Here is a 23,996-nt window from a genome sequence, read left to right as displayed (position 1 = left end):
GAAAAATGTTTTAAAACTTAAGAATAATCAATTTTTTTATGTTTTATTTTAAAATTAGGAATTTTGTTTAAAAATTAATTTTTGTGCCAAGATGTCAAACAAATCAGATTCTTCAAGTCCAAACGGCATAAATTTATGTCATGAAAGGTTATCTGAAACTGAAGCGGAAGACTTTAACAATAATGTAAGTTATAATTTCTTATGTAATATATTTAAAAGTGTGATCAAAAAATAATAATTTGATTTTAAAACTTGAGCTTAGGTGTTTAGTACACTTCATAATTTTATTACAACTTTCTGGATACTTTAAGAAAATTTTTAATTTCTATTAGTTTGCTATGCTTTTTTTTTGTATATATCTTTATCCTCCATGTGGGAAAGTCGAATGCGCGACTTAAACGTAGAGTAACATCAGTTACTCCGACCCAGTTTTGAGTTGCCAGTGGCAGTTTAGGATATTATAGATTATAATTGCCTGATAATTATACTGCTGATTAAGTGCTGGCTCAGCAGGAGTTCATACCGTTTATAGCGCCTTACTCAAGGATGCTACAGCATGAGATCAGTTGGGGTTGAACTCACGACTTCATGTGTGGTGTAGCAAGTGTTCTTACCACTACACCATGCTGCCGGTAAACTAATATATAGGACATTTTTTATTCACTTTATTACAACATGTCCTTTTTGCTACAGAATGTTGAAATGCAGGCCAAACACACTATAATATTTCATCCTGGTTCTGCCCATCTACGCATAGGTTTAGCATCTGATCATCAGCCTATAATGATTCCCCATGTCATAGCATGGAGACATAAAAACCCTGGTAGTCAACCAACGAATAGAATGAAGCTACTACCACAAGATAATGTAAAATTACTCATTTTGACCCTTTTAACTTTTGTGTTAAAATTTTTTTAAATAAACTGCTGCCATAAGGTGCTAAGAGTTAAAATCTTTTGTATGTTAAACATAGGACTCTGAAATTTTGTGAAAACAACTATTTAACGACACATTGCAGAATAGGTCCTTAATATTTTTATTTTATCAAATTACATGGTCTCACATTTAAAACCTTTTTTATTACACATATGGTTGTTTGGATGTTAAACTTTATACATGAGCTTAATCTCATTTTGCCAATGTAATCTGGAAATAAATTAGCTGGTGCTAAAATTGTTATATCTGCTTTTTAAAATAGATTTTTTTATTGCCAACCGAATTTCTGTCAACGTTATAATTTTATTAACACAATTTTTCACACACTAATTTTAATAAAGGTCTTATGGAATAATATATGTTGTTACAGAAAGTAGACCCAAGTATAATTCCACTACTTACCGAAGCCATAACTAGTCACACCCACAAAAGAAGAACCACACAAGAGAATATTGCCAGAGAAAACTCAAAAAAGAAACCAGAACATTTACAAGAAAGTTGTGGTTGGACTTGGACAGACACCTCCCATTTACCAAAATATCTTATTGGTGATGATGTATAAAAGTGTTTCTTTTTTGTTTTTTATATTTTTAACTACTAACTGGCAGCAATATGTAGATCCGGCAGTATACAGTAGTGGTCAGAACACTTGTCTTTACTAGGTTAGGTCCTGGGTTTGATCTCCACTGCCTTCATGCTGTAGTGCCCTTAAGTAAGGCGCTATGAACGGTATAACTTTTGCTGAGCCAACACTTAATTAGCAGCTTGTAGAATACAAAAGCAATTATATTCTATAATGTTCTAGCTGCCAAAGGCAACTTGAGACTGGGTCGGGGTAACTGATGTTACTCTATGTTTAGGTCGTAAAGTTGACCTTCCAACATCGAGAATAAATAAATGTGGTAAAAAAACTTTACAAAGTGTTTTTTTTTCAGGTTGGCAAAATTACATAACTATTGACACTATATCAAGGACTTAAATGTTTATTTTTTAGGCATTATATATAGATGAAAAGGACTGCTATGATTTGTTTTGGCCAATCGTTAATGGCCAGTTAAACCTAAAAGAAAAGTCATTGACGGCTGTTTTAGCAGATCTCGAGGCAATATGGAGAAAAGCAATAGAAAATTTTCTACATATACCAATACAGGACATTAAAGACTACAGGCAAGTTATTTTTATCTATTTATTTTTTTACTATTTAATATAATAATAAAAAAATGTAAATTAAGCAACCTATTTTTAATACTAATCGATGGTTAAACTTTTTTTGGGTGGCATTTACAATTAATTATTAAACTTTTTTTTCTTTTAACTCTTTACTTATTTTATGTTTTAGATGTATTTTATTGATTCCTGATATTTACAACCGAAAGCATGTCAAACACATCACTGATGTTATTCTAAATCATTTAAACTTTTCCTCAATAATTATTCATCAGGTTGGTAAGCATAAAACTCGAATACAACATTTTTAACCAGCTTTGTGGTGCAAATTGTATTTCCATTTAAGGTCCCTTTATTCACAGTATACTTTACTATAAAATGTGCTTACAATATTAACTCTTGCTAGGTCAACAACCAATCAAAATTTTAGTAATCGGGCAATAGTATTTAAATCCGGCAGTGTGGTGTATTGGTAAGAACACTTGCTACACCACCATGAGGTCGTGGGTTCAATCCCTACTGCTCTCATGCTCAATCCCTACTGCTCTCGAGCGCCTTTGAGTAAAGCGCTATAAACAGTGTGAACTCCTGCTGAGTCAGCACTAAATTATCAGCATAATTACCGGGCAATTATAATCTATAATATCCCAAACTGCCACAGGAAACTCGAGACTGGGTCGAAGTAACTGATGTTACTCTATGTTTAAGTCACGCATTTGACTTTCCCACATCGAGGATAAAGATATATACAAAAAACGGTGTTAATTCAAGCTGTTCAGGATAGTAAAAGTTTGTTTAAACTGTAAAAAAGCTTTTCTACATTAAGGCTTGTTATTTTTTGCAGGAATCTGTTTGTGCGACTTATGGTTGCGGCATCGCGAATGCATGTGTTGTAGATGTTGGTCATCATAAAACATCTGTTTGTGTTGTAGAAGATGGAATCTCCCACCAAAATACACAGTAAATATAACTTTTCAATTTTATAAATCATCAAAGGATTTTTAAATTTTTTTTTGTAAAAAAATCTTTCAATTTTAATTTGTAACTAAAAAAATGCTAAAAAAAAATTAAAAAAAAGTTTTAAAATCTGCTTCTTTTTTATTCTAGTTGTCAGTCCTCGTTTCATTATGATTTTTTTAGGTTTTATTTTCTATTTTCTTGATTTTTTTATTTATTTTTAGGATTTGTCTGGATTATGGTGGAAGAAATATCACACACGCTTTTGCATGGTTGTTGCAACAAAATAATTTTCCTTATCGCTCCTGCAATATCCAGGATAGAATGGATGCTTTACTTTTGGAAGAGCTTAAGGTTTAAATTTTTGTAAATGGTTTGGTTCTCTTTGAAATGCTACAACATTTAAATTAACTTAGCAAAGTTTCATGTAAATCAATGTAAGTTTGTATAAAATTAAAATGCATAATGCCTATTTCTTTTGTATTGGGCATTTTGATTTTAATGTAATAGCATTTTATGGAGTCTGAAAGATTTACAAAACGCATATTAAACATTTTATATTTTTATATGTCACTCCTAGTACCAAAAATTATACAACTAATGAACTATACAATTACCAGAAAATTGATTTTTTTTAACTTTTTATGTAAAAAATATTCACACAAATTAAGCTATAAGCTATACACTTTCTATACATGCACAATAACTTACTTAAACCTTTTTTTTTATTTTAGCATTTTATCTTGTTAGTTTATGCATTTTTGTTTGTTTAGGAAACTTTTTGTCACTTGGATTTAAGTTGTATAAGTGCTGAGCTGCAAGAATTTAATCTTCGAAGACCGGGTCAGATGTCTTTATTGTATTCTATTTTGCTTGGTGATGAAGTTATTCAGGTAACGATTAATAAATTAAGTTTTTTTAACAATAAATAAGCCTGGTGAATGAAACCCATAACTAGGAAATGGTAACAAATTTTTTTTGTATGTTTATAGTAAAATCAGCTTTTTTTTGTTTAAAATTATAATTATTTGCGGTAAGGTCAGCTTAACACTTAACTATGTAGTAACGTTAGTTGCTTAACTCAATTCCAGGTTTGTGTGGCAGTTTGGGATATAATTGATATTAATTGTTTGATAATTTACCTGGCGTTTGGTTTTGGGTTGGCAGAATTTTGTGACTCCCATAGTCCTATACTTAAGGGCATTGCAGCAAGAACCTAAACTAGTAAGTTGTAGTGTTCTTACCACTACACAATGCAATCAGTCTTCTTATATTAAGAAGGTCTGTATTGATTTTTTTATTTATTTATCCTCGATGTGGAAAGATCGACTTCGTGACCTAAACATAGAGTAACATTTGTTACCACAACCCAATCTCGATTTATAAATTATTGATGACGTTTTATATCTCCGGGTCTCAGTTTTAAAAAAATATGAAATTAAATTTTTTGACGCAATTTTTTGCAGGCACCCATAGGCGTATTTTATCCACAATTATTTGGTTTGTTACAACCATCTGAACACATTCATTTTTATACACAAACTGGTAAAGATTATGGTGATCTACTCAACGATATTTTTTTATCTGGATCAAAACAAGATAAGGTAAGTTAATGAATAGGTGTATTTTTGCTAAATTATTGACACCATCATCAGATTTATACTTTTTTATTCCATATGTCTCTTGAGATTTAGTTAGTTTATTAAATAGGAATTTTTCCCAATTATTGTTAACAAAATTGATAACATTTTAGACTGGCAATTCCAAAAAGACATTTAAGCAAGCTAATATTGAAGACAAAGAGTTAGTTACAACAAATCCCAAAGATAAAAAATATTCTGCCAGGTTACAATATGTTAATACCTTAAATTTATTTTTTTATTTAGTTCAAATATAATTTTTTATTCTCAAATTGAAAAAGATTTAATTGAAAATCCTACAGCCTAACGTAAGGGGAAATTTTGTTGCACCATCCCATATTTTGTCTTTGATGACTTTCATGGTACTACAAAATACTTAAATCTCAAGTTGCCTGTATATTAAATTCGGTGCCAATATAATAAACTGAACAGCCAACTATATTTTTTTAACTAGAGATGACCAGCAACTTGCCTTACACAACTTGAAAAATCTTTTATGTTTGGATCAAGCCATAATCTGGAGCATCGAAAACACTTTTGAAAACATTTCCATTGATCATGAAGTAAGAAAAAGACTTTACAGTTGCATTCTATTGGTTGGGGGAGGGCTGGCAAATTTTAGTGGCATAGAAAACGTTTTAAAAACAAGGATAAAGGCTGGCTTGCGAGAGAATGATAGTCATACATTTGGTGACCAAGTTGAGATCATTAACAAACCAAAGGTAATTTTTGATTTTTTTTAATATGTTATAGATGACTAAATAGTGAGAACACTTGCTACACCATATGAGGTCATGGGTTCAATCCCCACTGCTCTCATGCTTTTAAAAAAGGTGCTATAAACTATAATATCCCAAACTGCCACAGGCAACTCGAAACTGGGTCGGGGTAACTAATGTTACTATATACAATATATTCCAAAAACATTAGTGCCAGTCACTAAAGTAACACTTTTTACATGGCGTTTTCAATACTTTTTTGTGCTTCAAACCAATTAGAGGATAAATATTTAAAAAATCCACAAAAAATATCAAAGTATTAAGGGTATTTTAAACACTATTTGTATGTAATGTGGCAGTAGGTTTACCCCTGTATTGAAAAAACAGATTAATAAATTAAGTTTTTATTTTATTGAAGAATCTAGATCCATCTATTATTGCTTGGAAAGGCGGAGCAGTGTTATCATGTCTTAATAATGCTGAAGAACTGTGGATAACTAAACAAGAATGGGTCAATTATGGGGTTCGAATTTTAAGAGAAAAGTGTCCTTTTATCTGGTAATTCACCAGAATGTTTTTAATAAAAATTCCAGTAATGATTATGAGTTTTTTTTGGAGTTACAGATTTAGTTGCAAAATATTTTTTTTCATGTATCTTTATCCTCGATGTGGGAAAGTCGAATGCTCGACTTAAACATAGAATAACGTCAGTTACTCCGACCCAGTCTCGAGTTGCCTGTGGCAGTTTGGGATATTATTATAGATTATAATTGCCCGATAATTATGCTGCTGATTAAGTGCCGACTCAGCAGGAGTTAATACCGTTTATAGCACCTTACTCAAGGGCGCTACAGCAAGAGAGCAGTGGGGATTGAACCCACAACCTTATGTGTGGTGTAGCAAGTGTTCTTACCACTACACCACGCTGCCAGTATATTGTAGATTTTGTTGAACTATGTACTATAGAAACATGATTATTATATTCTTTAATAATAAGGTTTACAAAAAATAGACTAAAGTTATATTACTTAATATTTGGTTTTAGAATTTATATCCTATTATCAGCAAAATTGTTCAGGTAAAACATTTTAAATGGTGCATTTGTAAACGTGATTTGATTTATTTAAAATCAGGCATTTTTTTATTAACCCAACGCGCTATCACAGGGGTTGTAAATTTTTCTCACGTAAAAAGGGGCTTAAGGCTTATTTTTGGCATGGTAGGTTATTAACGCTGTCGTTACATGCTTCAAACTCCCGAGCTCGTTGTTCAATTTTTTCTAGCTGCTGACGAGCATACATTTGTAAGGCTTTTAACTTCTCGTTTGGACACTCGTTTAGACCTGAGTTGCTTCGAATGGATTGGTCGCACTGAGTGATAACGCGGTCGTCCGAAGACAACAAACTTTGATTTGAGGCTGGAATTCGAATCTTTGTGGGACATTCCTGCAAAGGCGGGTTGAAGGCACAAACGCGCGTTAAGTTAGATTCCTTTTGGACCCTTTTACAAGCTTGTTTTCTTAAGAAGCTTTGCACGTCTTGTTCGCAGCGTCTTTCAAGTGCCTCTTCCTTGCGACTTGTTCTCTGACAACCTATTTTTGTAAGCGGCAATGCAGCGCAGCCTAACCTCGAAGCAGGACCTTGTTTACATGTCTTTTTTGTTTTACTGCATGAGGCAAAGTGGCGATCTCTTGTACTTTGGTTGTCACAAGTGCCGTTTAACGGTTTAAACCGCGGGGGTAGTGATAGATTAGCCTGTTGTTGACAAACGTAATTCTGTCGAATTTGCTGGCAACGTCGTTTGACTCGGCATATTTCGTCGGCCTGTAGTTCACGGTCCAGCTGAAGTGACTGTTCGAAAGTATTTATTTTATCTTTTAAAGCAGCGTCGTCAGCATTTCGCCGAACCGAATTTAAAATTGCTTCGTCCCAGGTTTCTTCAAGGCGACCTTGTAGATATAACTCATCTGAGGACTCTTCAATATCGCTTCTAAGTGTATCTGTTATAGGTCCGTACGTATAGCTACTGTTTGCTTCATTGGAAGTGTAATCAGACATTTTTTTAAAGTTTTGATTGTTTAGTAAGTTTTATTTCAAGCAGTACTGCATCTTTAGGCTTTTTTTTAATTTTATTTTTTTAAATAATAGGCTACTACATCAATTGTTACAAATTGGGTATATTGTGACTAACAATAATATAAAAGTTTATACTAAAAAGTTCATAGTTACAAACAAAAAAATTGTATTTTCGAAATTTGTGAATTCTTAACACAAAAATTTTTCGGAAACTATATTTAAATTTCTTACGTTTTTAACTAAAATGCCTTGTAAGCTTTTGCATGTAAATTTTTAAGGTGTGTGGTATTGTTAGTTGATACAAGTTAACCAGAAAAAAATTTATGAAAACCCACTTTTTTTTCAAACAAAAAAAAGAAACAAAAATTCTTGTTTTACGAACGAGAAAAAATGCGTACTCACTGCCATGTGATGCTGTAGGAAATGACGTAATAAAATTTTTGAGAACAGATCTGCCGATACAGCACCTAGACACGCGAAGTTCAAATAGTTATTGTATTTATCATAGTCTATAGGTAAATAAAGGGGAATAATTTGGTGTATACAAAATAATTAGCGTTATTGTGTAATTTAACTGTAAAAGTACGTTTTTGTGTGTTTTTGCCGTAAATATAGTTGATGTAGAAATGTGTAAAGTTTCCTTATGTAGCTAAAATATTTTGTGTAATGTAGTATTTTCTGATAATAAAGTAAAACTTGCACACGATTTTTCTCCAGGCAAACTAACGTCTAACAGCGGTTCTAAACCATTATCATTTTATAGCAACAAAAAATACTTGGAAATGTATACTAATCAGACATGGGGCAATTCGTATTCGTCATTCGTATTCGAATGCATTCGAATACCAATTTTTAAAACTAAGCGAATATTCGAATACCAAGTTTTTAATTTTATAATAATTCGAATTTAATTCGAATAGCCAACCGCAAATAACAACAAAATTATTCGACAATTCGAATGTAAAACTAAATTAATTCGAGTTCTATTCGAATGGCCAACCGCAAATAACAACAAAATTATTCGACAATTCGAATGTAAAACTAAATTCATTCGAGTTCTATTCGAATGGCCAACCGCAAATAACAACAAAATTATTCGACAATTCGAATGTAAAACTAAATTAATTCGAGTTCTATTCGAATGGCCAAGCGCAAATGACAACAAAATTATTCGACAATTCGCGAATCAATTTATTCGAAATAATTTAAGTTTTCAAGCAGAAAAAAAGTAAGGGACCTTAAAAAATGCCTTTTTCAGGGGAAGCTTATTATTAGATATTTTTATTGTCAAGGTAAAAGCTGTGTTTTTAGTTTATACCAAAGAAAATAAATTTAATATAATAATTTATAAAATATATAAATTGCGCAATCACAAATTTAAAAATTAATAAACAATGTACACTGTGATGTAATAGTTTAGTTTTTGAATTATGCTGGCCTGCCCAGGCATGTCTTTTTATTATTCCAGCTACTTTAACGTTAGTAGGCTTTTTAAAAGATTAAAATAAAACTAAAAAGTTATGGCTTGCAGTAGCCAAAAATCTGCAGTATATGCGCATTTTGAAGTACCAGATAATCGTCAAACGAAATACCAAGCCACTTGTGTATACTGCAGAAAGAGAATATCTACAATTGGGACAACTACATCGAATTTACTTGCACACCTTAAGGTTTATTAACTACACAATGTTATTTTTCTTACTGTTAATTTTATATTTAAAAACTAGTTTATTTTAAGTTGTATTTGTGGTTGTGCTTGCTTTAAATTGCTGTTAAAGTATTTTAAATATAGCCATTTTTAACTTGAAAACGAATTTTTTGTTTTGGCACTTGGGTGTTAATTTTCCAAATTTTGACATTCAAATTTATGTTACAGCGCAAACACCCAGGTGCTTTAAATGAAACGGTAAGCGATGACATGACTGCACAACCAAATATTGCCAGTTTTCTTACTTCCGGTATTGGAAAAAAATATTCAAATTCGGATTCTCGGCAAGTTAAAATTAACAACAAAATTGTGGAATTTATCGCTGGTTCACTTCAACCTCTTTCAATTGTTGAAAATTTAGAATTTCAAGATCTGATAACCACATTAGATCCACGCGCTCGCATTCCAAACAGGAAACTTTTAACAACAAATTTGTTGCAACGTAGATGTGAAGTAATAGAACGGGAAGTAAGATGCGAAATGACTCTCGCAAAAGGAATTAGTGTCACCGTCGATATTTGGTCTAACAGACAAATGCGAAGTTACTTAGGCATTACTGCACATTACATAACAAACAAATGGAAAATTAAATCGTCCATGCTCGCGTGCAAACGATTTAAAGGAAGGCATACAGGGTTAAATATTAACAACCAATTTGAAGAATGCGTCTCACATTATGAAATAGCACATAAGATAACTCACATAATAACCGACAACGCTTCTAACATGAAAAAAGCCTTTTCATTGCCTGGTTTTATAGTGCACAGCGAAATCGAAAGCAGTAATGAAAGTTCTACAGATACTGACGATTCCGAGAAGGAAGACACGCACCATGAGGATAAGCTACCTAGAAAACATGGTCCTTGTTTTGCCCATACACTGCAACTGGTTGTAAAAGATGGACTTAAAGAAGCAGGACAAATCAGAAAGATAATAAGTAAGGTTTCAAGCATTGTTTCTTTTACGAGAAGGTCGACTATTGCTTGTGAAGCTTTGGAGAATTTTAGACGTCTGCAACCAGCTGATGTAACTCGCTGGGATTCCGAGTTAGCAATGATTCAATCTATTTTAAATGTACCCCAAGATGTTTTATTTACGTTAGATTGCGCAAAACTAACAACGCACGATCGCACCATGTTGGAAGAGCTATGTTGCATCTTGCAACCGTTCAAAGAAGCAACAACAATGTGTCAAAAAGAGCTAACGGTTTCTTCAAGCATAATTGTGCCATGTGTACTAGGGTTGAAATCCAATTTGCGAAGTATCAACCCTCGTTTTACGTCATTTATTTTTAATGAATTAAAGTGTTCGATAAATGCGCGATTAAATTACTTTTTGAATCAACCACTGTATATTTTATCAGCCATGATCGACCCCAGATTTAAATTGAAATGGTGCGCAGAAAGTGAAAAACGCGTGGAATACCGACAACTTCTATTATCAAAGCTAGATGCAATAAAAGATGAGCATTGTGTAAAACAATCTTGCAATGTTACCAGTCAAAATAAATCATCCGATAACATCCCATCCACTCAATCATCTGACGAAGCCACCGTTTTTGAAAATAAGGGTCTGGCTCCAATCGGGTTATTTGATTTTATGCCCGACTCGCCACCAGATGTATTACCATTTGCTCAGAAATCTTGTGAACAAGAAATTGCAGAGTATTTTACGGAGCCATGTTTGCCTAATCACGCAAATGTCTTAGAATACTGGAGAAAATAATCCCATTGGAATTTATCAAAAATGGCTAAAATATATCTCGGAATACCCGCTTCCTCTGCTCCCGTTGAGCGAGTGTTCAGTACAGGAGGCAAGATTTTTAGACCAGAGCGATGTCGTCTCAGTGACAAAACATTTGAACAACTTATGTGTATTAAGATAAACGGAAAGCAATACCATTGCTAAACTGATGTTTTAATCGTGTTAACTTTGTTCATGGAGTCTACTGTGCCCGATTTGATTGCATTAAATTAAACCCTAATTTTTTTTTAATGCTGTTACTTGTATGACCCTTTTTGTTTAATAAACCATTTGTTCTTTTTGTATTACGGCTAACTTGTAAATTTATGAAGTTGAATTGTGTTTTGCAGTTTGAACTTCACAGTCTAATTAAGTCGGTTAAACGTTAAATATCTACCTAGTTCAAGAATTGTACCAAATTAGTACAGCCGAAACCTTTAAAATACCATTTGCCAAATGACATTAAAATTAATTGATACTTCAAACAGAATTATTCGAATTTGTGTAACCAAAAAAATATTCGAATAGCCAAACGTGAATTTTTCATAAAATATTCGACAATTCGAATTTAAAAACGAATTTGTTCGAATTCAATTCGAATACCCAAACGTAAATTTTTTATAAATATTCGGCAATTCGAATTCAAAAACGAATTTATTCGAATTTAATTCGAATACCCAAACGTAAATTTTTTATAAATATTTGGCAATTCGAATTCAAAAACGAATTTATTCGAATTTAATTCGAATACCCAAACGTAACTTTTTCATAAAATATTCGGCAATTCGAATTTAAAAACGAATTTATTCGAATTTAATTCGAATAGCCCAACGTAATTTTTTTATAAATATTCGGCAATTCGAATTCAAAAACGAATTTATTCGAATTTAATTCGAATACCTGTTATTTGTGACCTTTAAAACATTCGGCAATTCGAATAATAATATAAAAGTATTCTTAAAAAAATCGAATGCAAAAAAATGTATTCAGCCCCATGTCTGATACTAATATACACTTATTTTAAATTAGGGATCACTTAGGAATTGAGTGTAATTTGGAATTTCCAAACTATACAGTTTATCATTTTTTGGTTTCCTTTTTTACATAGCCCATATTATTCACTAAGCCTTATAAGGGGATGAATTAAGATTGATAGGCTAGACTAGATAACCCAAAAAAATGTGGCGTTAAGTTATTGTTCAAGAGTGGTGTAACGCTATTGTTCAAGAGTGGTGTAATACTTTGTTAAACGATAAAAAATTCCGTTCCATGTAGTAAGGGATATAGTTTATTTAAAAAAAAATTTTAAATTATAGTATGCAAATGTTTTAGGTATAAAATAAAAAGAGTAATCGATAAATGTTTGAAAGGGTGTGGGTTAATATTGTTAAGTAAAGTCATGTCGTGTACAATTAAATACGCCGCAAATTCAAATTATTGCTGGCCGAAAAACAATGAAATTAAACTTAATCGTTCATTGTATCTTACTACAACAAAACATAATTGGAACGAATTGGCAACTAATGCAACCGACGAGTTTGTTTTTTCCGTCACCAATGCAGCGACAAATGCAACTTACTATCTCGGTGTAAAGAACGGGAAACTTAAACTAGTTGCCAACGCTGATAAGGTGACTTTGAAGAAGATAGACTCCAGCATTATAGATCCAATTGTAGGTGAACAGATTCCAGTAGATCCACAAACGCCTGAAGGTGGTGGCTTTACACAATTTTATCTACAAGCTGGCACTAACGGTTACTTGACGGTGAACAGTAACTCAAAGGTGGTTTTAGTCAATTTTAAGAGTATGGCTTCCACGTGGTATGTCTCATAAATAATATACTTTGAAAAAATGAGTTTAAATTACATTTGTGTGTATACTTTTGTATGTGCGTATTGTAATACAATTTTTAAAGGGTAAACTTGGTTGTTGTTGTTTTTTAAATACATCAAAGGTAAGAATTAAACAGGTTTTAATGAAATAAAAGTAAATCATATTTTTTTAAACTCGCAACGTAATAATAGCCGATACCTTATTTTGTTAAGTTTCTTGGTTATTTGCTTTGTAAAAATAACCTTATTTTACTGGATAGTTATAGTCACGTTTTCAAACTAATAAGCTAAATGTTGTTTCTTTCCCGTAGTTATAGGTTTAAATGGTTATGTAGCAAATTTGTTAATTTTAGAAACTATTCGTAGTTGTTGGTTGGTTACAAGAATATAAAATTCTGGTTAAGTTCTTCCGAAAATAAACCATGAGTTTTAGGATTGTCTAAATCCATGTTTATTTGGTGGCGTCCGTTCAGTAGAACAAATTGCCTATTTGTTTTTAAAACAAACGATTGCACTTAATAAAAAGCGTAAATAAATCGTTAAAAAAAGATTTAATACCAGAAAAGGAGTTTAAAGTTTAAATGTGAAAAGAGTTGTTAAATATAAACCGAAAATTCGATAAACAAGTTATAGTTAAAAGCATTCAAACTCGTTCTTTAAATAGGGAGGAAAAATACGCCAAAGCTTGACAGCAAATATATAACAATTCAATCTCAAATTAACATCAAAAAAACAATTTGTTTGTAAAATTTAAAGTTAGTTTATGTGGATTTATCCACAATAAGCTACAGTTACTAGTGATCATAAAACATGTTTACCAAGCTGTTGTGGAGAGGTATAGAAAACGGATAGGCTATAGATTACATTGGATTAAGTTACTGTTTAAAAAGTGTAACGCGTACATCTCTTGTTTAAACAACAAAAACTTTCCGTTTTTTCTAGTATTGTAATTAGTTTATTTAAGGAAAAGTTTGTTTTTAAACTAGTATGCAAATGTTTTAGATATAAAATAAAAAGAGTAATCGTTAAATTTTAAAAAGGGTGTGCGTTAAGATTGTTAAGTCAAGTCATGTCGTGTTCAATTAAATGCGCCGCAAATTTTAGTTATTGCTGGCCGAAAAACAATGAAATTAAACTTAACCGTTCAATATATCTTACCACAACGCAACATAGTTGGAACAGCAAACTGGCGACTAATACAACCGACGAGTTTTTTTTATCCGTCACCAACGCAATGACAAATACAACTTACTATCTCGGTGTAAAGAACGAGAACGTTAAACTAGTTGAAGATGCTGATAAGGTGACTTTGAAGATGAAAATTCCAGAAGATCTTCAAGTGCCTGAAGGTGGTGGCGCTATACAATATTATCTACAAGCTGGCACCTACGGGTACTTGGCGGTTAATAATAATTTAAAGGTGGTATTAGTTGAATTCTTGAATGAAGCTGCCCTGTGGTATGTTGAGTCCTAATAATTGATAACTTTTTAGACTGGCAAAAAAAATTGATAACTTTTTAGAAAAAAATTGATAACTTTTTAGACTGGCAATTCCAAAAAGACATTAAAGCAAGCCAATTTTGAAGACAAAGAGTTAGTTACAACAAACCCCAAAGATAAGAAATATTCTGCCAGGTTACAATAACTTGTTAATAACTTAAATTTACTTTTTTATTTAGTTCAAATATAATTTTTTATTCTCAAATTGAAAAAGATTTAATTGAAAATCCTACAGCCTAACGTAAGGGGAAATTTTGTTGCACCATCCCATATTTTGTCTTTGATGACTTTCATGGTACTACAAAATACTTAAATCTCAAGTTGCCTGTATATTAAATTTGGTGCCAATATAATAAACTGAACAGCCAACTATATTTTTTTATAGAGATGACCAGCAACTTGCTTTACACAACTTGAAAAATCTTTTATGTTTGGATCAAGCCATAATCTGGAGCATCGAAAACACTTTTGAAAACATTTCCATTGATCATGAAGTAAAAAAAAGACTTTACAGTTGCATTCTATTGGTTGGGGGAGGGCTGGCAAATTTTAGTGGCATAGAAAACGTTTTAAAAACAAGGATAAAAGCTGGCTTGCGAGAGAATGATAGTCATACATTTGGTGACCAAGTTGAGATCATTAACAAACCAAAGGTAATTTTTGATTTTTTTTAATATGTTATAGATGACTAAATAGTAAGAATACTTGCTACACCATATGAGGTCATGGGTTCAATCCCCACTGCTCTCATGCTTTTAAAAAAGGTGCTATAAACGGTATGAATCCCTGCTGAGCCAGATATTTTAAACACTATTTGTATGTAATTTGGCAGTAGGTTTACCCCTGTATTGAAAAAACAGATTAATAAATTAAGTTTTTATTTTATTGAAGAATCTAGATCCATCTATTATTGCTTGGAAAGGTGGAGCAGTGTTATCATGTCTTAATAATGCTGAAGAACTGTGGATAACGAAACAAGAATGGGTCAATTATGGGGTTCGAATTTTAAGAGAAAAGTGTCCTTTTATCTGGTAATTCACCAGAATGTTTTTAATAAAAATTCCAGTAATGAATATCAGTTTTTTTTGGAGTTACAGATTTAGTTGCAAAATATTTTTTTGTATATATCTTTATCCCCGGTGTGGGAAAGTCGAATGCGCGACTTAAACATAGAATAACGTCAGTTACTCCGACCCAGTTTCGATACCGCTTATAGCACCTTACTCAAGGGCGTTACAGCATGAGAGCAGTGGGGATTGAACCCACAACCTCATGTGTGGTGTAGCAAGTGTTCTTACCACTACACCACGCTGCCAGTATATTGTAGATTTTGTTGAACTATGTACTATAGAAACATGATTATTATATTCTTTAATAATAAGGTTTACAAAAAATAGACTAAAGTTATATTACTTAATATTTGGTTTTAGAATTTATATCCTATTATCAGCAAAATTGTTCAGGTAAAACATTTTAAATGGTGCATTTGTAAACGTGATTTGATTTATTTAAAATCAGGCATTTTTTTATTAACCCAACGCGCTATCACAGGGGTTGTAAATTTTTCTCACGTAAAAAGGGGCTTAAGGCTTATTTTTGGCATGGTAGGTTATTAACGCTGTCGTTACATGCTTCAAACTCCCGAGCTCGTTGTTCAATTTTTTCTAGCTGCTGACGAGCATACATTTGTAAGGCTTTTAACTTCTCGTTTGGACACTCGTTTAGACCTGAGTTGCTTCGAATGGATTGGTCGCACTGAGTGATGACGCGGTTGTCAGAAGACATCAAACTTTGATTTGAGGCTGGAATTCGAATCTTTGTGGGACATTCCTGCAAAGGCGGGTTGAAGGCACAAACGCGCGTTAAGTTAGATTCCTTTTGGACCCTTTTACAAGCTTGTTTTCTTAAGAAGCTTTGCACGTCTTGTTCGCAGCGTCTTTCAAGTGCCTCTTCCTTGCGACTTGTTCTCTGACAACCTATTTTTGTAAGCGGCAATGCAGCGCAGCCTAACCTCGAAGCAGGACTTTGTTTACATGTCTTTTTTGTTTTACTGCATGAGGAAAGTGGCGATCTCTTGTACCTTGGTTGTCACAAGTGCCGTTTAACGGTTTAAACCGCGGTGGTAACGATAGATTAGCCTGTTGTTGGCAAACGTAATTCTGTCGAATTTGCTGGCAACGTCGTTTGACTCGGCATATTTCGTCGGCCTGTAGTTCACGGTCCAGCTGAAGTGACTGTTCGAAAGTATTTATTTTATCTTCTAAAGCAACGTCGTCAGCATTTCGCCGAACCGAATTTAAAATTGCTTCGTCCCAGGTTTCTTCAAGGCGACCTTGTAGATATAACTCATCTGAGGACTCTTCAATATCGCTTCTAAGTGTATCTGTTATAGGTCCGTACGTATAGCTACTGCCTGCTCTATTGGAAGTATAATCAGACATTTTTTTTAAAGTTTTGATTGTTTAATAAGTACTATTTCAAGCAGTACTGCATCTTTAAGCTTTTTTTGTAATTTTATTTTTTTAAATAATAGGCTACTACATCAATTGTTATAAATTGGGTATATTGTGACTCACAATAATATAATAGTTTATACTAAAAAGTTAATAGTTACAAACAAAAAAATTGTATTTTCGAAATTTGTGGATTCTTAACACAAAAATTTTTCGGAAACTATATTTAAATTTCTTACGTTTTTAACTAAAATGCCTTGTAAGCTTTTGCATGTAAATTTTTAAGGTGTGTGGTATTGTAAATTGATACAAGTTAACCAGAAAAAAATTTATGAAAACCCACTTTTTTTCGAACAAAAAAAAGAAACAAAAATTCTTGTTTTACGAACGAGAAAAATTGCGTACTCACAGCCATGTGATGCTGTAGGAAATGACGTAATAAAATTTTTGAGAACAGATCTGCCTATACAGCACCTAGACACGCGAAGTTCAAATAGTTATTGTATTTATCATAGTCTATAGGTAAATAATGGGGAATAATTTGGTGTATACAAAAAAATTAGCGCTATTGTGTAATTTAACTGTAAAAGTACGTTTTTGTGTGTTTTTGCCGTAAATATAGTTGATGTAGAAATGTGTAAAGTTTCTGTAGAGTATAAGAGTTAAACTTGCTTAACCGTTTAGTAACAATTATTGACTAAGCCTAACTCAACTCTACGTATGCAGTCCTTAGTGATTGCCAATTGAATAAGGCTACTTTTAGAGGTAAAAGCAAGATAGACTTAAAATGCGTTAACGAGAATATCTAATGGATGCTGAATCTTTGGCACAAGAATAGAATATAGAACAGATCACAAGCTACTTTATTATGCTAATCTTCTAATCACGATTCAAGTTACGTTGAGGTTCACGACAAATAACAATTAGATAACGTTTAATTACGATTGATCACGTTTAATAACGATTTTTAAAGAGTGTATCTATAACCTTATTCAAATAGAAAATAGATGTTAGTATAAAAAACTAAATAGTAAAATAAACTATGCAAATTATGATAAGCTAACATAAACTACTTGTAAATTGCGCAACTAAACACATACAGTGAGCGACTACACATAACACTAACATAAGCTACTGGTATCACATAAAGCGTTAAAGCTTCGCGGTTAGACATAACTACAATATAAAAGTATTAATCATAAAACAAGCCAATTTAAAGACAAAAATAAAACAAGGAAAAAAGGAAAAGAAGCGATTTAAACAAAGAACAAAAATTTCCCAAGTGAAAATCCTAAGGATTTCACGCTTAAAACCGTATGTCCAGTCGCGGTCTAGAACCACTGACAAGTAATAAAGAAATAATCAGGCGTAAAGCCGCTTAGAAATTAAAAGTCACAGCGCCGCACTGCGCAGGATGTAGCGACGCCGTGCCTCGCAATACACAAAATAAACACAAAACTTAAGTATGAAAAATAGGTTATTGTCTATAACAGTTTCCTTATGTAGCTAAAATATTTTGTGTAATGTAGTATTTTCTGATAATAAAGTAAAGCTTGTACACGATTTTTGTTCAGGCAAACGAACGTCTAACAGCGGTTCTAAACCATTATCATTTTATAACAACAAAAAATACTTGGAAATGTATACTAACATACACTTATTTTAAATTAGGGATCACTTAGGAATTGAGTGTAATTTGGAATTTCCAAACTATACAGTTTATCATTTTTTGGTTTCCTTTTTTACATAGGCCATACTAAGCCTTGTAAGGGGATGAATTAAGATTGATAGGCTAGACTAGATAACCCAAAAAAATGTGGCGTTAAGCTATTGTTCAAGAGTGGTGTAATACTTTGTTAAACGATAAAAAATTCCGTTCCATGTAGTAAGGGATATAGTTTATTTAAAAAAAGTTTTTAAATTATAGTATGCAAATGTTTTAGGTATAAAATAAAAAGAGTAATCAATAAATGTTTGAAAGTGTGTGGGTTAATATTGTTAAGTAAAGTCATGTCGTGTACAATTAAATACGCCGCAAATTCAAATTATTGCTGGCCGAAAAACAATGAAATTAAACTTAATCGTTCATTGTATCTTACTACAACGCAACATAATTGGAACGAATTGGCAACTAATGCAACCGACGAGTTTGTTTTTTCCGTCACCAATGCAGCGACAAATGCAACTTACTATCTCGGTGTAAAGAACGGGAAACTTAAACTAGTTGCCAACGCTGATAAGGTGACTTTGAAGAAGATAGACTCCAGCATTATAGATCCAATTGTAGGTGAACAGATTCCAGTAGATCCACAAACGCCTGAAGGTGGTGGCTTTACACAATTTTATCTACAAGCTGGCACTAACGGTTACTTGACGGTGAACAGTAACTCAAAGGTGGTTTTAGTTAATTTTAAGAGTATGGCTTCCACGTGGTATGTCTCATAAATAATATACTTTGAAAAAATGAGTTTAAATTACATTTGTGTGTATACTTTTGTATGTGCGTATTGTAATACAATTTTTAAAGGGTAAACTTGGTTGTTGTTGTTTTTTAAATACATCAAAGGTAAGAATTAAACAGGTTTTAATGAAATAAAAGTAAATCATATTTTTTTAAACTCGCAACGTAATAATAGCCGATACCTTATTTTGTTAAGTTTCTTGGTTATTTGCTTTGTAAAAATAACCTTATTTTACTGGATAGTTATAGTCACGTTTTCAAACTAATAAGCTAAATGTTGTTTCTTTCCCGTAGTTATAGGTTTAAATGGTTATGTAGCAAATTTGTTAATTTTAGGAACTGTTCGTAGTTGTTGGTTGGTTACAAGAATATAAAATTCTGGTTAAGTTCTTTCGAAAATAAACCATGAGTTTTAGGATTGTCTAAATCCATGTTTATTTGGTGGCGTCCGTTCAGTAGAACAAATTGCCTATTTGTTTTTAAAACAAACGATTGCACTTAATAAAAAGCGTAAATAAATCGTTAAAAAAAGATTTAATACCAGAAAAAGAAGTTTAAAGTTTCCATGTGAAAAGAGTTGTTAAATATAAACCGAAAATTCGATAAACAAGTTATAGTTAAAAGCATTCAAACTCGTTCTTTAAATAGGGAGGAAAAATACGCCAAAGCTTGTCAGCAAATAAATAACAATTTAATCTCAAATTAACATCAAAAAAACAATTTGTTTGTAAAATTTAAAGTTAGCTTATGTGGATTTATCCACAATAAGCTACAGTTACTAGTGATCATAAAACATGTTTACCAAGCTGTTGTGGAGAGGTATAGAAAACGGATAGGCTATAGATTACATTGGATTAAGTTACTGTTTAAAAAATGTAACGCGTACATCTCTTGTTTAAACAACAAAAACTTTCCGTTTTTTCTAGTATTTTAATTAGTTTATTTAAGGAAAAGTTTGTTTTTAAACTAGTATGTAAATGTTTTAGGTAGGCCTACAAAATAAAATACTTTTTAGTAATCGATAACTTTTAAAAAGGGTGTGCGTTAAGATTGTTAAGTCAAGTCATGTCGTGTTTAATTAAATGCGCCGCAAATTCAAATTATTGCTGGCCGAAAAACAATGAAATTAAACTTAACCGTTCATTATATCTTACCACAACGCAACATAACGAATTGGCAACTAATACAACCGACGAGTTTGTTTTTTCCGTCACCAAGGCAGCGACAAATGCAACTTACTATCTCGGTGTAAAGAACGGGAAACTTAAACTAGTTGAAGATGCTGATAAGGTGACTTTGAAGAAGATAGACGCTGGCACGGTATTTCCAATCAGAGGCGGGCAAATTCCAGAAGATCTTCAAGTGCCTGAAGGTGGTGGCGCTACACAATTTTATCTACAAGCTGGCACCTACGGGTACTTGGCGGAAAGTGGTTTTAGCTCCCATTAGTATAGCCTCCACGTGGTATGTCTCAGAAATAATTTAAAATGCGTGCAAAATACATTTGTGTGTATACCGTATGTTCGTTTTGTAATACAATTTTTAAAACAATAAAAACTAGTTGGTCCTTATTTTTCGAAAAACAGTTAGCAAATATAAGGATTCCCTGAGTATTAATGCATTAGAAATTAATAAAATGAAATTATATATATTTTTTTAATTTGTAACGTTAGAATAGCATATTTAAAATTTAGTAACGAAAATACGAAATTTATTTTATTGAGTTTTTGGCGTTTCGCCTTGTAAAAAAATTATATTAAAATGTTTCGGCAGATGGTTGAAGTTACTTTTTTAAACTAATAAGCTTTAAAAGTCTAAAAGTTGTCCTTGTCTGTTATTTTAGTTTTATGGGCCCTGGCCACAAAATTAGAGAGTAAAAAATAAAGAGGTAGGCTATATTACCAACCAAAAGAAAAACGTCAGGTCAAGTTACTGTTCAAATGACATGAAGTACATTACTTTTCTTTAAAGAACAAAACCCCGAAACCTTCTCTTCCATCTAACAGTATAATTGGTTTATTTAAAAAAAGTTTTTTTAAACAAGTATGCAAATGCTTTAGGTATAAAAAAAAGCCTTTTCGAAATTAGTAATCGATATAAATGTTAGAAAGGGTGTGGGTTAATATTGTTAAGTAAAGTCATGTCGTGTACAATTAAATACGCCGCAAATTCAAATTATTGCTGGCCGAAAAACAATGAAATTAAACTTAATCGTTCATTGTATCTTACTACAACGCAACATAATTGGAACGAATTGGCAACTAATGCACCCGACGAGTTTTTTTTTTCCGTCACCAATGCAGCGACAAATTCAACTTACTATCTCGGTGTAAAGAACGGGAAACTTAAACTAGTTGAAGATGCTGATAAGGTGACTTTGAAGAAGATAGACGCTGGTGCGGTATTTCCAACCGGAGGCGGGCAAATTCCAGAAGATCTTCAAGTGCCTGAAGGTGGTGGCGCTATACAAGTTTATCTACAAGCTGGCACCTACGGGTACTTGGCGGTTTATAATAAAAAGGTGGTATTAGTTAAATCCTTGGATGATGCTGACCAGTGGTATGTTGAGTCCTAATGAACAACGTTTACTTATTATAAGTCAAGATGTGTTTGCAAAAGCCAAAAACAATTGTGTGGATATTAGTTTTTATGTATATTATGCGTATTTGTTAATAAATTAAAAAATTTTAACAAATAAAATTATGTTTTTTGATATGTTAGCAAACAGTAAGATCGTCTATGTTTTAATTCATTAAAGTCAGGTAACATTTTTTTCAATTTAACACGTTAGAATGTCATACTTTAAATTAACTAAAAATATGCAAGATATTTTTTTAAGTTTTTTATATTTTTTTTGCGATGAGGCAATAATGCTTTATATAAAATTATAAATTATCGTAGATATAATAAAATGGTCGTTGACGAACCCAAATTTGTTAAATTTGCTGCCAACGTCTTTTAACATAGCGTATTTTGTCAGCCTGTGTAGCTAAGGTGATTGTTTTTTTAAAGGCTTGAAATTAAAACTGACAGGCTAGGTTACCTGAACATATAAAAATGTAAGGTTAAGTTACTGTTTTAGTCGCAAAACTGGCATTGTTAGTTCTGTTCGAAGAACGAGAACAATCTTCCCTTCCATCTAGTAGTATAATTACTTTGTCTAAAGAAACGTTTTTTAAACTAGTATGCAAATGTTTTAGGTATATATATTGATAAAATGTAATTTTATTTAAAATCAATATTCAATAAGTTTAAAAAGAGTGTACATTAATATTGTTAAGTAAAGTGATGCCGTTTACTTCTATTCAATGCGTCGAAAATTCATATTATTGCTGGCCAAAAAACGGTGATATCACACATAACTGTCCACTATATATTACTCCAACGCAACATTACCGGAACGAATATGAAACTACAATTATGTAACAAATAGCGTTATCACTTAATTTGCCTTTAAATTAATGATTGGTCTGCACCCGCTGATAAGGGCGTCACCGGATTGATTTAAGTTTGAGAGCAGGCAAAACGGTGGTAGTATTCGGGTGACGAGTTTGTGAACGTTTTGTATGTATATCTTTTCGCTATAATAAACTATAAATTATAAAAAAAAAAAAATAATAATTCGTAAAGAACAAAATCTGGACAAAGATATAAAAAGCATTGTTTATTGGAAGAATACCGGTTTAAAACGACCAAGTTTAAATACGTTTTGCTATGGCTCATTGAGCAAAACCGCTTATTCCTATTATCAACAATGGGACAGCCTTACACTGCAGGATGGTATATTATATAGAAGATGGATTTCACCCTACAATCAATCTGAAACTTATCAATTGATTGTCCCACGATCCCTTCAACAATCTGCATTGGACTTTACCATTAAAAATTATCACACGCCTAAAATGGCGCTAAAACATCTGCACAGAAGGTACTACTGGTATTTTAGTAGGTCCGACGTGCTTAAATTGTTAAGAGCAGAAAATTTTACTGTGGAAGAAGAACAAATTAATTTCAATCACATCGTGAACTCATACAAATGTTTTTTTAATGGAGAAAATGTATGGCTAAGACAATTTGGGGATAAGCCTTGCGGCCCATATAAAGTAGTTAAACGTATTAACGATATAACATATTTAATCCGATCTGTCAAGTTTATGTCTTATCACATAGTTAGAGACATCAGGTTAATTAAATTTCATGAATTACCTGGCAAATCTTATTAGTATTAACTTTAAACGTATAATGTTCTGTATTCTCTGATTTATTATTAATGTTTACCGCTTTTATGTTTACTGTGTATGTTTTTGTTATATTGTAAAGCATTCCTTTATCGGGAAGGGAGGAATGTAACAAATAGCGTTATCACTTAATTTGCCTTTAAATTAATGATTGGTCTGCACCCGCTGATAAGGGCGTCACCGGATTGATTTAAGTTTGAGAGCAGGCAAAACGGTGGTAATATTCGGGTGACGAGTTTGTGAACGTTTTGTATGTATATCTTTTCGCTATAATAAACTATAAATTATAATACGGCATATGATACGAAAGAATAAAAGACTCGAACGTTACAATTACGAGCGGCGAATTTATTTATGAAGCAGCAGATCTGTTTTATCTCGGTGTAAAAAACAACGAAGTTCAACTGGTAAATCCGGGTGATATGGTGCCAATAACAAAAATAGACCTCGGCATCGTAGAGCAAATGTCAGGTGGTCAGCTGAGCCCAGAATATCAAAGATTTGCTTCTCAACTTCAAATGCAGGGCACAGATGGCCAGACTGCAGTTATACTAAAATTTGTCGAC

General features: G+C 32.3%; 3 protein-coding genes across 6 annotated transcripts; all 3 read left to right on the top strand.

The window, feature by feature from the left end:
- The first annotated feature begins 58 nt into the window (after positions 1-58).
- LOC145749839 (actin-related protein 8-like) lies at positions 59-6,272 on the top strand. The gene is made up of 12 exons (XM_082565706.1): positions 59-184; positions 694-867; positions 1,307-1,492; positions 1,931-2,103; positions 2,276-2,378; positions 2,948-3,063; positions 3,285-3,414; positions 3,834-3,953; positions 4,527-4,664; positions 4,814-4,905; positions 5,155-5,422; positions 5,838-6,272. Exons 1-12 carry the CDS (start codon positions 92-94, stop codon positions 5,979-5,981), a joined length of 1,737 nt encoding a protein of 578 aa, XP_082421832.1. The 5' UTR covers positions 59-91; the 3' UTR covers positions 5,982-6,272.
- Positions 6,273-8,945: 2,673 nt separating this feature from the next.
- Positions 8,946-11,247, top strand: LOC145749840 (zinc finger BED domain-containing protein 4-like). The gene is made up of 2 exons (XM_082565707.1): positions 8,946-9,164; positions 9,371-11,247. The coding sequence occupies exons 1-2, from the start codon at positions 9,015-9,017 to the stop codon at positions 10,925-10,927; spliced, it is 1,707 nt and encodes a 568-aa protein (XP_082421833.1). The 5' UTR covers positions 8,946-9,014; the 3' UTR covers positions 10,928-11,247.
- Positions 11,248-13,707: 2,460 nt separating this feature from the next.
- LOC145749841 (uncharacterized) lies at positions 13,708-19,264 on the top strand. 4 transcript variants are annotated; one of them, XM_082565713.1, is made up of 5 exons: positions 13,708-14,081; positions 14,322-14,413; positions 14,664-14,931; positions 15,170-15,309; positions 15,887-19,264. In XM_082565713.1, the coding sequence occupies exons 1-5, from the start codon at positions 13,848-13,850 to the stop codon at positions 15,951-15,953; spliced, it is 801 nt and encodes a 266-aa protein (XP_082421839.1). In that variant the 5' UTR covers positions 13,708-13,847; the 3' UTR covers positions 15,954-19,264. The 4 variants fall into 4 exon arrangements, with proteins under 4 accessions (XP_082421839.1, XP_082421838.1, XP_082421837.1 ...); XM_082565712.1 differs by having other exon boundaries at positions 13,708-14,198; positions 16,004-19,264; XM_082565711.1 differs by having other exon boundaries at positions 13,708-14,198; positions 15,947-19,264.
- The last annotated feature ends 4,732 nt before the right edge of the window (positions 19,265-23,996 follow it).

This window comes from Corella eumyota, chromosome 4 (assembly GCF_963082875.1).
Source record: "Corella eumyota chromosome 4, kaCorEumy4.1, whole genome shotgun sequence".
Lineage (NCBI taxonomy): Eukaryota > Metazoa > Chordata > Ascidiacea > Phlebobranchia > Corellidae > Corella > Corella eumyota.
Note: the sequence above shows the minus strand (reverse complement) of the source record. Positions and strands in the feature narration are given on the sequence as shown.